Source organism: Nelumbo nucifera, chromosome 7 (genome assembly GCF_055504915.1).
Source record: "Nelumbo nucifera cultivar China Antique chromosome 7, China Antique-T2T, whole genome shotgun sequence".
NCBI lineage: Eukaryota > Viridiplantae > Streptophyta > Magnoliopsida > Proteales > Nelumbonaceae > Nelumbo > Nelumbo nucifera.
Window position 1 is genome coordinate 12,835,899 of NC_142655.1, and position 15,598 is coordinate 12,851,496.

Here is a 15,598-nt window from a genome sequence, read left to right on the forward strand (position 1 = left end):
AGCCATACCCCATGGGCGTTTAAACATGTGATTAGGGAAGTGGAGAAGATTGCAAAGGAGGTTGAGGCTGAATTTAAATGGATCCAAAGAAGTGCAAATGGGCTAGCTGACGGTTTAGCAAAACAGGGGGCATTGAGACAGCAATTATTTTGAGCTGCACTGTAATGAGGGATAGAATAGAGTGATTTAAGGGGGATCAATAGTCCCATCACCAAGTTGTATAAATTGTTTACAATCTGAATTTTAATAAAATACATGTTTACTAATCAAAAAAATATAAGCAAGAGTTTGGAGACTCTCATACACGCCATCATGCTTCCCCAATGGTTCATCATATTGAATTCCAACCCAAAAGCCTGGGGCAATATTTTCAGCTTTACCAACAAATTTTACAACTCCTCTTTTTTCTCCAGGTTCAACTTCGCATCTGTCTCCAACCTACATCAAGGAATTGCTTTTTGAATTATTGTTTGAAGAAAAAATAACCATAAAAACACTGACGTAGACATATTATTTTTGAGAAAATTTAACCAGGATTTATTAAAGGAAGAAGAGGTACATGAGAAGATGTACAAAGCAGGGGAAGAATCCCTACAAATTACAAAGGAGGAAGCTTGTTGCTATACAAATGCGCCAAATACACACCACATTTGGCTAATCCATATTATGCTAAAAATTAGTACATCTGCCCCCAGCATCAAATGTCATCTTTGTACAAAAATACATTCTGATAAGATTGAACAAAACACACTAACCATTATCTATTACAATATCAAAGACAATACCGTAAGTCTTAAGGCAAAAAAGGATCTTTCTGCATTAAAACATCTGAGAGAAGGAAGCAATATCAGCACACAGACTTCTAATGTTCCAATTTTCTCTTCAGGTATCCATTTATTTATTGCTACCCAAACATGGAAAGAAATTTACCAAAATGTTATTCTACATATGGAATGCATCCAGAAAAATCTTCATATATTTACTATTTTTTTAATGAGCCTTCATACAAATATTCTTTGGACTCTCAAAATCTTTCCCTATTTAACTTTAAAAAAATATAAAAAAAAAGTTGCCCTGAAGAAAAGAATTTTGACTATTTGTCCACTATTAGAATGCATTATTGTTAAAAGTAAACAAACAGAATCTAACTAAACGCCACTATGATGATGCTAATGAAATCATTTGTCCATTATAAGAGAAGTTCCTATATCTTAATGGTTGCCATGGAGGCCATCTCCTTCTGCAAATGGATGAGTTATGTCAGCATATAAATCAGAAGGTCCAATAGCCTATATATTCATAAGTGACACAGGTTACAAGACCAGGGAGGGTGAACCCAAAGCTAGAACTATGAAAACTTGCTATAGAATCTAAAAGGGCCAATAACAATCAAAGAAATATAATGTTTCATCATCTAAGCCTTGTCCCGACCATAAGGGGTTGGCTACATGAATCATTTTTGCCATTCTGTTTTGTTCAGTTCTATATCCATCATTAAAATTATGGGTGCTTAAATCATTTCTTATTACTTCCACCCAAGTTCTTTTTGGTCAGCCCCTAGCTCTTCTAGACCCTTCAACCTAGATTACTTATTCTATCAGGTACTGTAGATGGTCTTCTATAGAAAGTAGAATGGCTAATGGAATTAATCAACTGAAACCCAAACGTTTTGGCCAAAATGTTTCAGTGGCTACCCAAGTACAGTCTTCTTAGACTTGTATATCTACATGGTTTCAGGTTAGCTACTTCTACATGTAGCAAAATGGTACATGGGTTGTGGAGAGTGAAAGTGAAAACTGAAATTTTCCTTCCATATCAAAGATTTGTCCAGTCTTCTAGTCAATGTGAAGAACAAATCCATTACAGGGAATTGAGAAAAATGGCATTCTTTAGCATGTGTAGGGGATCCAAACCTTATAATTGCTTTCTTTATCAGCAAAAATAAATAATAGCTTTGTTCATGATTAAAAGATCCAATTTTTTTATTGGAAATGGTAACTTCATTAGTCAATTAATAAAATTTCAAGGGTTTCCTGTATTGCCCTAATTTTATGGATTAATAGAATTATCTTCATTCATCAAAAAAAAAAAAAAAAAAACTTCATTAGTCAATTAAGATATATCAAGTACAACTGTCAGCCCCTGAATAGGGTGCCAAGCCCCAAAAAACCTTTTTACAATTCTGCCCAGAAAAGATTCTCCCTCAATGTCCCCTGTTTAGCTAAAGTATCAGCTAGTCCATTAGCTTATCTTCTAGTCCACTTGGCAGAAACCCCAATCTCCTTTATTATGTTGGTAATCTCCCTTATAGAAATCAGCTTCCCAAGGACATCTACTACTAAGGTAAAAAGGGGGATAGGGTTCCCTTGTCTAATACCCCTCATAGGGATGGCAATTTTCCCCATAAAACCGGGGACCTGCCCCGAATGGAGCGGGTTTTCCCCAATATAAAACAGGGACAAGGTGGGGATGGGGAAAATATTTTTGCCCCAAACCAGGGACAGGGTTTGCATATAATTCCCCAAACCTGCCCCGAATCCGATGGTAAATTAGTAAAACATCCCTAGATTTAATATTGATTTTAAAAATATCTCTAAGCTTCCCCCAAAATCTTAAAATCCTAGGATCCCATAATTCCATTCCTAAAATACCCCCAAATTGTCATAATTCAATTCCTAAAATACCCCCAAATTCCCACATCTTATTTGTAAAATATCCACAAATTAAATTATTTTTAGGCGGTTTCCTCGGGCAAGAAAAATTCAGGGATTCCCTATCCCCGATGGAGAGTAGGTGCCCCGCCCTGAACCCGCTCCGCCACCACGGGCAAGGCAAGGACAAGGAGAGGGTGCCCTTCCACAAACCCTCTCCATTGCCATTCCTAACCCCTCAAGGCCGAGAAAAAAAATCTACCATTGTCCCATTCACCAAAACAGAGTACAGTCCTAATACATCCCAAGACCCATTTACACCATCTCTCTCCAAATCCAAAGCTTACCATCACCTCTATCAAAAGCAACCAATCCACCATATCATACACTTTTTCATATCCTCCACATTTTCATTTACTATTAAAATTTGATCAGATATCTATCTCCCTTTCACAAAAGCCCCTTGACTAGGTGCAATAACAGTAGGAACTAGGAAGGGCTTGCCTAATCCTAAGAGACATCACCTTCACTATAATCTTGTACAAACTATTCACAAAGCTGATTGGTCTAAAATCTCTTGGATGGAAAGCATCACTCTTCAGAGGAACCAATGCAGTAAATGTGGAGTTCAATCCCGGATTAATTACTTCTCTCCTGTAAAATTCATCAAATACTAACTGAATGTCCTCTTTCAGTATATCGCGAGAATCTTGACAAAATGCCATTGTAAACCCATCTAGCTTTGGTGCCTTTGATCTATCTTAGAAAACACTACTCTCTTTATTTCCTCCAATTCAAATTTTCTTTCTAGCCAATCCCTGATCTTAATATCTAGTCTTGGCCGCTCCAGTCTTTCTACCCGCACTTTTCCATTTAAGAGCCTTCTAAAAATAGATTTGAAATGATCCACAAAACCCCAAGTATCTCATCCCGTTCTTCTCCTCCCATTTGCCACAACATAAAAGGGTTTTTTTTTTTTTTTTGAAACTGAACAGCATAAAAGAATTTTGTATTCCTATATCCCTCCTTTAACCACTTGTGCCTCAACTTTTGTCTCCAATTGTTTTCTCAAGGTCCATCTTTGTTCCTTGTCTCCTTCCTCAAAAGAACCCCTTCCTTCAAGTCTAGCTCCTCAATTTGGTCAATCACAACTTGCTTCCTTTCTTCTAATCTCCCAAACTCCAACATGTTCCATTTTTTAATCTAGGTTTTTAAATTTTGAAGCTTCTTATGGAACCTCATTCCTTTCCATTTAACTCTAGGATCACCTTCCCCCCACAAATCATTAACTTTCGCAATAAATACCAAATGTTTTTTTTCGAAGAATCAAGAAGAAAGAAAATTTATTAAAAGCAAAGGTTACATCCTATCACATTGGTTGTCTAGATGAGTATTTCTCCCCTTCTTTTTTCAGGTGGCATATGAAAAGGGGAAGGACTATGTGGAGAGGACTGAGGGCTGCAGTATGCTAGTCATTATGGGAAGAAAGAAATTCCAGGATCTTCTCAGAAGTTGAGAGAGGGGCTGAAGAACTGAGGGCTATAATCCATATTAGGGCTGTACAGTGGCTGAAATCCTTAGAGCTATTTACAGATTACACAGTGGATGACATGTTGAGGAAGTGGGGTGAGATTGCAAACTGTACACAGGCCAAATCAGTAATGAGTGTGCCCTGGAGCCCCCCCCCCCCCCCACCACCTACTGGATTCACAAAACTAAACTTTGATGGGAGTAGTAGGGGGAATCCTAGACAGTTTGGGATTGGGAGTGTATTTAGGGATGAGAATGGGGTCATTTTTGCCTTGTTTTCAGGCCCAGTTGGAGTGGGTGACTCCCTGAGAGCTGAGACCTCTGCAGTTATAGAAGGAATCCAGAAAGCTAAGGAGATGAATATCAAAAAACTCATAATTGAAGGGGACTCGGAGGTGGTGATAGGGTGGCTGAACAAAGATAACAATGGCTTATGGAATTACAACAATGAGAGGAGAAAATTTAAGTGGCTGGTGCGGGAAATGGAAGTGAAGATGAATTGGGTATAAAGATCAACTAATTCTTTAGCTGATGGATTAGCTAAACAAGGGGTGGAAAGGGATTCAATGTTTTGGGCCAAATTGTAATTTTATTGTTTCTTCCTTTCCTTTTTCTTTTCTTCTTGAGGGCTCAAGTTGTTTTTGGAAGATAAGAGTGTTTGTCTTCCTTTTTGTAATTATTTTAATGATGAATTAATGAATTTGTTATTGATCAAAAAAATGAGTAATAAATACCAAATGTCACAGCCACATATTTTCAAATCTAAACGGAGACGGACCAACACTTCTCAAAACCTTCTTACAAATCACCATTGGCCAATGAACTGATGTTACTCTTGGAAGTGCTCTTGAGTCTTGGCATCAAACCTCCCCAATGCTCTTCCCAATCCAGTGAGAATAGAAGCCTATCCAACTTAGAACAGATTGAGTTCATTTGGAGATTAGACCAAGTAAAATTATTGTGTAAAAGTGGGAGTTCCTTAAGCTCATAAGTATCCACAAACTGGTTAAACTTCCTCATACTTGTTGTCACCCTTTGCTTGGAATTACTAGTTTCTTTTGTGAATCTAACTACATTAAAATCTCCTCCTATGCACCAAGGCCCCTTACATAGTCCTCTAATATCCTCAAGCTCTTCCCACATTTCATTTCTCCCCCTATAATCATTGGGACCATATATATTTGTCAACACCCGTTAAAATCGATCCTCTACTTGTCTAAATTTCATAGGCACTAACTAAAAATTTAACTACAAGTTCTTCAATGCCTACTAACACTTCATTTTTTTCCACAATGTCACTAGACCCCCAGAGGACCCCCACGAAGTTGCCATTGCCTAATTAATCCCCCTAGCCTTCCAAACACTTTTGGCCTACCTACTATCAAACTCTACCCATTTGGACTTGTGAACTAACACCACATCCGGGTTTAATTTCCTAATAACCTCTTTTATTATAGTTTTTTTCCCCGCACTCCCTAGACCTCTCACATTCCAGCTAATTATTCTCATTTTAAACTTGCTTTTTCCCCTTCTATTGCTAATGGCCTACTTATTCCCCTCCCTCCTTTCCCCTCTTACACTAATTTTTTTATCCCACTCCACATCCATTCTCAATCTTTCAACTTAACTCAATTTCCTTTTCCTCACCTTAGTTTCTTTCTCTTTCTCCTTCTTCTATATATATATATATATATATATATATATATATAAAAAAAAACTTTCAAATCATTTAGATCCTTCAATTTGCATCCAAGACTTCCAACAAAATCCGCCACTGAGTCCTTCTACTAGTTCATGCCCTCTTTTCCTCTAGTATCTCCTCTCTCCTCTTCATTTTCTGCCCCTCCCTCATTTACTTTAATATTGTTTACTATTACCACACTTTAATAGTAAAATAAAGGGAAAACACTTTATTTATCAAAAGAAAATTACACAGTAACCTTGAGGTAACGAGATAGCACCTCAAGATACATTCTTAAATAACTATATCATAAGCTATAATAATACATGCAATTTTTTTTATAAATATTATTATTATTGAAAGAAAGAGATAAAAGGGAGAAGTTCCAGGTTAACTAAATGCATTTACATTCATCATCATTATCATCATCCATGCCTTATCCCAACTATAACTAAATGCAACTACACTGTTTTTGATAAATAATTTGCATATATTTAGTTTGGCTACCAATAAGTAAAAGGGCCTAAGTTCAGCCTTCATCATATAACTTTATACAAAACATGGTGATTTCTCTTTAACGATGAGAACAATTCCAAAAGCAACATATCTTAAAGTCGCATAATCTGCCAATTTGTTTAGCAGAAAAAGAACATAAGAAAAATAATTCTTGCTAACCTTGATTTTTTCAGCAAGGTCTTCCATGTAGTTATCAGGTATCTGCATGCACACTTCAAGTTAATAGAAGAAAATCAACAAATTCCTCCACATGCCTAGTTGTGAATACACATCATGTGCTACAAAATCGACGATGAAAGAACAAAAGCAGGTATGACTAGAGCAAGGCAAATCAGAGGCAAAATAACTGGATCTTTTGTTTTTGCAGAAAGTGACCAAGGGGATGTCTGTAACAAGTCAAATATAAATATGAAGAAACTAGAAAGCCCCAGGTATATTAAACATAACCTAGGTCTTCGAAAGTCCATGCATAAAGCTCCCAATACAGGAAAAAAAATAGTACAAATCTTAACATGGCAGAAAGTAACAACTAAGGTCTTCAGAAATCATAAAGGTAATATTTTGTTAGCCCTTTTAGGTCCAATAAGGGGAAGGAAATTCTATTAGAGCAAAACTTTTTTGCATTACTCCAAGGCTTAAGATTGGCAAACTCAATGGTATATAGAAATCTGATAGAGAGAGGGGATTAAAAGACAACAATCAGCTGGCTGAAAGAGGAAGAAGATGAGGCGTGGCACCTACAACATCAGATCACAGAAGCTGTTTGCTTATCTCATAGTTTGAATTGACATATTTTATATGGATGCCACAATTAGCAAATAGTATTGCTGATTAGCTAGCCAGGAAGGAATCAACAGACAGGAACTGATTTGTTGGGCCTTTTCATTAATTGAGATACAGCTTGTACCTCGTTTTGGTATGAAACCTCTGGAGGAACTACCTATAGGTTAATATTTATTGCATGGCATCTGTACCATATATACTTAGTTGTACAATATTCACTCTCATCAATAAAAGTTTATAGTTACTGTCTTACTGATAAAAAAAGCCCTAAAAGAATCAATCCTCAAACTCAAGTCTCTAGGCAACGCATTAGCCATCAAATTAGCAGATCTTGGAACCAATTGGATGAGGGGTTTAATCTGCACAACTCCTCCCTATTTTGATAGCATAATCTCCAAGGGCCTCTTCAGTATGTTCTCTCCAACTTGAAAATATATTTAATGCCACCTAAAGCATCCACAATGCAAAGCTAGTAAAAACTGAGAGGCTTACCTTACTTTCAAAGAGTGATGGATTTTGAGATGCTATTTTTTCCTTAAATTTCCTGATAGTACCTGAATTGTTCAAAGTGAATTTTGAATAATGAGCTGCTGAAAAAAGATTCACAACAACATCTAGGTCTAACCGGCTCTTTTTACTGATAAATTATATATATATATATATATATATATATATATATATTTATGTAAAAAGGAGAGCCACCTTAATAAATAATATATATAGGTAAAAAGGAGAGCCACCTTAATAAATAACAGCTTACATGGTTAAAGGCAAAAAACAATGTACAAAAAGATAATGTACACCCTGCCTCTATATATCAAAGGATGCACAATAAATAACTTCCTGCCATCAACTGCAGGGACTTATTGCGCATATCAGATGTAAAGCCTGTAGCATTGTAATCTTGTTTATCTCCATATTAATAAAATTCTTGGATCTTACCAAAAGAACTACCACATTGCACATAAAACAACTATAAAAGATTTTGTTATATGATAATTGCAAAAAACAATAAAGTCGGATTTTATTTATTTCCTGAAGTTACTCAATATTTTCACAAGCACCCATGGTTAAAAAATTTGCTTTTGTCAGATAATAGCCTCTCCTTTTACAATAGCTTTCAGTTATCCTCTGCTCAAGGAGAATATTTTGGAATGTTTAGCACCATACAAGGAGAAAAATGAGGTTCAAGCCCACAAATCCTCTTCTTGTCCAAATTGGCCCCAATAAAAGAAATTGCATTTTTTAAGATGAACTTTGATGGATGCAGACCAAAAATAACAATGGGTCGAAGTAGTAAGAAATGATTTAAGAGCCCATAATTTTTTGTTTTTTAAAAAGTAATGCAATTTTATTCAAACTCATATAAAAGATACAAAAAAAAAAAAAAACACAAGAAAAGCTCCCAGCCGGACACAAGAGCACAAATCCACAGAATTACAAATCCCCTAACAGTAGGAACCCCAAGAGGCTCGGCTGAAAACCTTTAACAGTAGTAAGTAACCCAGGACACCAACTTACCAAAGGAGATGGACACTAGTTCCTCCACCCCCTTTGATTCTTTTAGGAAAATCCTTCTATTTCTTTCAGCCCACACAGTGTTGGTTATTGCAGCGGGGATAGACATCCAGACATAGAAGGCCAGCTTCGATAGCCCAGGGAGATTCCAACCCCACAAAAGGTCCAATAGAGATCTGGGAATAACCCAGGTTGCAAACACCAACAGTGCACAAAGAGCTGATTTGAATCTTCCTGCTCCTGACCACAAAGCACAGAGCACAGGTCCACCCCTGCACACCCCTCCTCTCAAGATTCACCTTAGTGAGGCACCTGTTAAGAGTGGCAGCCCAAACTAAGGCATTGACTTTTGAGGGGGGAACAGGGTTCCAAATCTTAGAAGCAGGAACTTTGTTGTGGGTACTACTAGCCAGGGAAAGGGCAAAGGTCTTCACAGAAAACAAACCATCCGCAGTCCCATTCCAAATCCAAGAGTTCTCAGCACTAGTGTCCAACACCTGTCTCATAAGTAACTGAGAGAGCTCTATATAACTCCCCAGCTCCCAGTCCTGAAAGTTTCTTCTAAATAAAGGAATACAAACTACCTTGATCCCTTGAACACTAACAATTCACCACTAGAGCCTCTTGGTCCAAGGCAAGCTGAAATAGCTGCAGGTTGAGCTCATCTAAAGGGCGACCAGAGCACCAGGGGTCCTTCCAGAAGGCCAGTCTACCACTGTTTCCAAGCTTCGGTCTAATCCCTCTGCAAAAATTTGGGAGATATGGCACTGAACAGAATGAAATGGTGAAAGAGGACTCATGTGGCTGAACCCACATAGTTGGGACAAGGTTTAGATGATGATGATGATGAATTTTGATCTGCGCAGCCTTGGTAACCCAGGCCAATCTGGGGTAGGAGTGTATTCAGGGATGAGGCAGGGCATATTTTTAGCATTGAACAGAATGAAATGGTGAAAGAGGACTCATGTGGCTGAACCCACAAAGTTGGGACAAGGTTTAGATGATGATGATGATGATGAATTTTGATCTGCGCAGCCTTGGTAACCCAGGCCAATCTGGGGTAGGAGTGTATTCAGGGATGAGGCAGGGCATATTTTTAGCATTGTACTCTGGGCCAGAAGGGAATGGAGATTCAGCTAGAGCATAACTGTGGGGTGTGTTGGAAGGAGTAAGAAGGGCTAAGGCTATGAACTACATGCATGTAATCATAGAAGGAAATTCTTGAGTGGAAACAGGTTGGCTGGAAAAGATGCAAGAGGGTCCTTTGAAATACAGGCTAACCATGGACCCTTCACGAGTTGGTTAACCAAGGCTAACCAACTCTGAGGGATTAGCCATCTGATGCATGAAATCATCTTGTAATACTTTTAGGGCAAATTTCTTAAAGTACCCCTATTGTATAGGAAATTGACTAACTCTACCCTTACTGTTTACATATTGTCTTAAAGTATCCCCAAGTTTTCTGACAATTGGCATTACCGTTAACAACTAACGGAAAAAATGAAATGTCGAATTTGCCCTCTACTATTCCTCAAATTTTCAAAATAGAACCAAACTGATGAAAAATTTTAATTACTGTATGATAGTCTTCAAAGCAGTTGAGGCATACTCTGGAGTTGACGATCAGTTGGGGATTCAAAGAAGTTGTTGAACCTTCAAAGGACTTGTTGGAGATTTCACTTTATCTGTCGTGTGAAGCAATTTCAGATGAAAGAGCTGAAGTTCTGATCTATTCTCTAGTAAAGTTGTCCAGGTGGTTTTCCAGGTAGAGAAGGTGTTTAAATACAAGTCTAAAACCCCATTACTGACCATGCCGACTCGGCCAAGATGCCGTTACTGACCCCTATGGGTGCCAGGGGTAGCAGTCATCGATGTCGATGTGGGTTTCATCCATTGTTGCTTCGTATGATGGGATCCCATGCAATGTCCCAATGACGATAGAAGCCACAGGCGCACCACCATGCACCATTCCCACCGGTCCACCTCCCTAGATCTCACTGACTCTACTCTACGTGCCTATTGATTTTTATCTGGTCAGCCATGGCAGCCATGTCTTTGTTGTTGTTGTTGCCTGGAATTAGGGAAATTGACAATGGTGATGGAGGAAGATTCAGCTGGAGAGGGATTGAGGTAGAGAAGGCGATACCAGTACATCTTCTCCTCCTACCATGTCGTTCCTCTTTGAGAAAATGAAACCCAACCACAGAAGATGACCTTGCCCCTTCAACATTTTTAATATATAGGCAGCCAAGATTGATTCAACCACCCAACAGTTGGAACTTGGAACCACCTTCAGTAAATTTTCTTTCTCTATTCCATTGTCCTCCATACTCTCCCTCTCTCTCTCTCTCCATTACGCATCACCATAGCTTAATACATAAGGAAAATTATTTTCAGTCCACTTTGAGCTCTCTGTCTTTGTAGTTTTTGCGTCTCATCAATCTCTCGTTCTCTTTCTCACATGATCAATCCAAACCCTAAAAAATTCCCAATTCTCTCCTATGTCATGTCCCAAAGCTTCCATAGAGGTGTGTTCTTAATAGTTGCAGAGAACATGAGCAAGAGAGAGAGAGAGAGGATTCAGGAAGTGGTAATGGTGAGATTATTTGTATTTTCTTTTGTATATACATTTGTAATTTGTAATTTGTAATTTTGTAGTTCTATTTTTCTTTCTTGGCTCAGGAGGAGGCACGATACATACTACCGCTTTGATGCTTAGTGGAGCTTTAGTGGAGCTACTGGAGTTCAGTTTCTCCTCCTGCTTTGATTTCTTGGGTTTCTTCTTTGATCTTGACGGAGTCGGATTTTTGGAGTTACAAGCGTCATTTAGGACAGAGATTCAAATGGGCCAGGGAGGTTTTCTTCTTTGATTTTTTTTTCTTCTCTGAATTTTTTTCAAATGCCATTTCGCCACTTTGAGTGGGATAGTTAGATTTTGTTTTTCAGAAGCTTAGGCACGGAATATGGAGGTTAGATCTGAGGGTCCTCCATTCAGGACTGATAAGCTTCCACTTCCGCCTCCACCCCCTAGGACATGTGTGCAAGTCTGGTTCATTCATATCTATTCTAACATTTTGCTCTGGACATGCATTGTTCAACTGGTTGCCCTTGGGGAACTCTGGAATCCACGATATATAGGATCCAGGGTGATGATGACCCTTGTTGCTTGATTACTCCAGTCCAACAAGGGCAATTTACCATTCCATAGATGAAGATGACCAGGGAGAAGAACTGGTTTTCAATAGGGCGAAACAGAGCAACACAACAGAACAACATTAGAGAAGAGTTGCCAGTGTGTGAAACAACATCTCAATACCAACTGGAGACGGAGATGGAGACAGAGATCGAGTGGAGTTAGACAATCTGTTAGAAAGGGCATTTTAGGAATTTTTAGAAAATATATTAATCACGTGATGTCACATGTGACGGAAAGTTAACAGCAAGGGATGTTTTAGACAATTATCAGAAAACTTAAGGGTCCTTTAAGACAATATGTAAACAGTGAGGGTAGAGTTAGTCAATTTCCTAAACCATAGGGGTACTTCGAGAAATTTGCCCTACTTTTTATTACCATGTTAAATAAAATTCAGAGTTGTTATTCATCATAAAAGGGGAAAGAAAAGCAAATGCATTTTTCATCCTTGGCAATTGAATCAGAATTTTCCAATGTAATTAAATGGAGCCATAGCATGGGGTGGAGCTTGTGGAGACTTACTATTTCACTGGAATACGAGAAATGTTGTCAGACATCTCAGATCAGATTTGGTGGATCTGAGAGACCTGAGTTCTAATGCTAATGGCTTGGGAAGGTTGGCATGGCAAGGGTTTTTGTATAGTTCTAGCTCTATGACCAATTAGGTAAGGCATGGTCAGATACAGGAAGGTCCTTTTGTATAGCTGTATGTATAATTTTTTTCATGGGTTGATTCCTTACATGCTTCTTATACATTACCACATGCACATACTCTAACCTACACTCCACTCTAGACATATTAATACAAGTTGGTTGCCTTCAAAAATACTTCTCATTTTTTCTAGAGTGACATGTTTTGCTTTTTTTTTCCTTGAAAAGGACATGTTCTGCTATTTCTAGCTGTCAGAACCATGCTAAGCAACATGAATTTTGATTTTAAGAAACCATAAGTTTTATTTAAGATTGGCATTTTGAAAATTTTTTACACAATTTTCTTTTAGATGAAAAAAAAATATTTTTCTACTTAGGACACCAGAAAACAATTTTGGTCATATTAAGAGATTATCCAAGATTCTAGTGCATCAGCTGGCATAGCAATCAGCAGGGGAAATCTCAAACCACCAAATTGAATTCAAAGGAACTTTCATCATGTATAGGGAGTGTGGGATATGGGGACACATGACCTGTCGATGGATCTGGAATCCCCTAGGTTCTAACTTTCCACCTGTCCCATTTTTAGGGAATTGGGACTCACCATTGCTATGTTCAAAATCAGCTTAATCAGATGAACTTTTTAACTGACTTGAGCACTGTGTGTAAAGCTGCTTCTAAGTTTTATTGTTTTAACTACAAGAAGAACTTCTCTCCATCAAATTAAATGTAGTAAAATCAGCAATTATATTCTATATGCATTCTATCCTTTGGCCTAGCAGATCTTCTAGTTAGGACCCAGTGACCCACCTGGCAGTGGTTTCATATGCTTGAAACATAGGACAAGTGGCAAGTTCTGGTGGCCCCAGAACGAGATATAAGTCTCCTGTCCCATAAGCAGAAATGCTCAACAAGGCAACACCAAAGGATCTATTGTAGTCTGCTGCAACCTGTGGCATGTAAATGAAGAGGAAATGGCAAGACGCAATAAATTACATTTGAGATGTAGCATTGAGTTCTTAATGAGTGCCTTCTTCTCTGGGTGAAGGTTGCATGTTGTATCCCCTTTTATTTGGGCTGGGTGTGATCAGATTTTGTAAGGGGCTTTGTGTTGGGCATGATAAACATATCTTTTTGTATAGTTGAGGAAGCTTTAAGTTGGTTCTATGGCACCTCTGAGCTGGTCCATCCTTGGAAGCTTTCTTTTTCTTTTTGTTCACAAGTTTATTATTATTGTATCCCCTTCTGTGCATTGTCTATGATACATATTTTCTTACCATGGGAAAAATGTATAAAAAATTCCTCTTGCTTAAGTACAACATAAGGATTCAAGGAACTTGCCATCAAGTTTATCATATGCTTCTTCAGAAATTGTATACTTTTTTACCAATGAAGTGTCTTCCAACCAACCACCAGAGGTTACCGATGAAGGATCCAAATCTATGATATGCATCCGGTACCTTGAATATATCAAATATGTGTCAGCCAAATGAAGAAAGAAAGAAAGAAAGAAAAGAAAAAAAAAAAAAACTTATATGGCAATAACATACTTTGACAGTCGAATGAAAAGAGAGCAGATGAAAGAGACTTTTATTAAGAACCGACAAGCATTTTCCCTATGACAAGGTTGTATTAATTACCTTTTTAATCCATTTATACAAATCATTTTTGCTGATCAAAAAAAAAAAAGAGAACCATCAGGCACTTTTATATTACAGTTTTACATGATGAGAAGAGAGACACATAATGATAGACAAACAAACAAACAAAAGATGCAATTAAAAGAAAATAATAAAAAAGACAAAAAAATATCATGAATAAAACAAGCTTATATAGCTAGATTTCTTACTCTATCACACATTGAATCTACTGATGTATATCATGTGATTTGACTGGTTTTTATTCATCTCTTAATAAAATAAACCAAAAGAAAACAAACCAAGTGAAGACACCAACTTTGTAAGGTCTATATCAAAAGTCCGCTTTGCCATCAGCCTGTGATAGTAGATGGACTTGTCAAAAGATTTAATTGGTGCCACATTGCTTGAGAATATTGGGGTGGTTCCTATGGACTGTCATACAAACAGGTTGAAGTTTTTAAGGGCTAAAAGGTCAAGAAGGATTTCTTCAGCTCTTGTTAACGGATATTAGTAACTTGATAAGAAAAAAAGAAAAACGAGCAAAGAAGGCAATAAGATAAAGAAAGAGAACTAATACAAGATAAGGCCACTGCAGTTGGCACCAATAGTTTCTATATAAGTTAGTACCCAAAGGTGAAGGGATCAGCATTATAATGGGTTAAGGGTATGCCACCAAGCCCTTGTTTGGCTAGTAAATCTGGAAAGGAATTGGCACATCTCTTAACCCATTGTACCCTCATTGTCATTTCCCGAGTTAGCCATTTAAATACTCTCTTTTCATTCAAGTAGCTCCACATGCTACTCTCCTCCTTTTGCAACCAGTCTATTACCAACTTCAAATCTCTCTCAATAATCAACCATCTTAAGTTAAGCTCCTTAGCCTTTTTGGCACCTTCCAAGACTGCCAAGACTACAGCTTGGAGGGACTCTCCTTCACCCTGAGAACATGGCAACTATTGCACCCACCTCATTCCTAAAGACCCCTTCAATGCCTGAGGGACCGGGGTTACCCTCACTGCTACCATCAAAATTCAGCTTTATAAAGCTGGGGACTGGAAGAGTCCACACTGGATGAGAAATAACCTTGTTAGGGGCTGAACAAGCAACTTCCTTCCAATTGTTCAACAGAGCTGAAGTGGGAATATCTTCAAATAACTTCATGGACTTCACACATTGTATTACCCTTGTCATAATTACTTCAATAATTGCCTCTCTAGATCTTTCCTTATCGGAAAATGTTCTTTGGTTCATTTCCTCCCAGATTGTCCAGCACACAGCAGCCCTTGTACATCTCCATAAAGCCTTCCCCCTTTTCTTTGTACAGTTAACGGCAGTAGGACCAAAGAGACTTTGAACATCTGGTGGAGGAGTCCACCTACAACCAAACAAAGAGAAAAACCATTCCCAAATAGAAGAAACAAAGGCACAGGAAATT

The 15,598-nt window shown here is 38.0% G+C and overlaps 1 protein-coding gene across 6 annotated transcripts in view; it reads right to left on the bottom strand.

The window, feature by feature from the left end:
- Window positions 1–15,598, bottom strand: part of EMB2804 (tubulin folding cofactor B) — a 63,210-nt gene that overhangs the window by 30,751 nt on the left and 16,861 nt on the right. For all 6 annotated transcript variants that reach the window (XR_016078368.1, XR_016078367.1, XR_737612.3 and 3 more), the window contains exons 3-6: window positions 13,865–13,983; window positions 7,654–7,715; window positions 6,538–6,579; window positions 305–438 (exon numbers count right to left, since the gene is read on the bottom strand). Coding sequence is in view for 2 of the 6 variants with exons in the window: in XM_088891110.1 (XP_088747236.1) it covers window positions 305–438; window positions 6,538–6,579; window positions 7,654–7,715; window positions 13,865–13,983 (357 nt within the window). In the remaining 4 variants the exon portion in view is untranslated. The remainder of the gene's footprint in view (window positions 1–304; window positions 439–6,537; window positions 6,580–7,653; window positions 7,716–13,864; window positions 13,984–15,598) is intronic.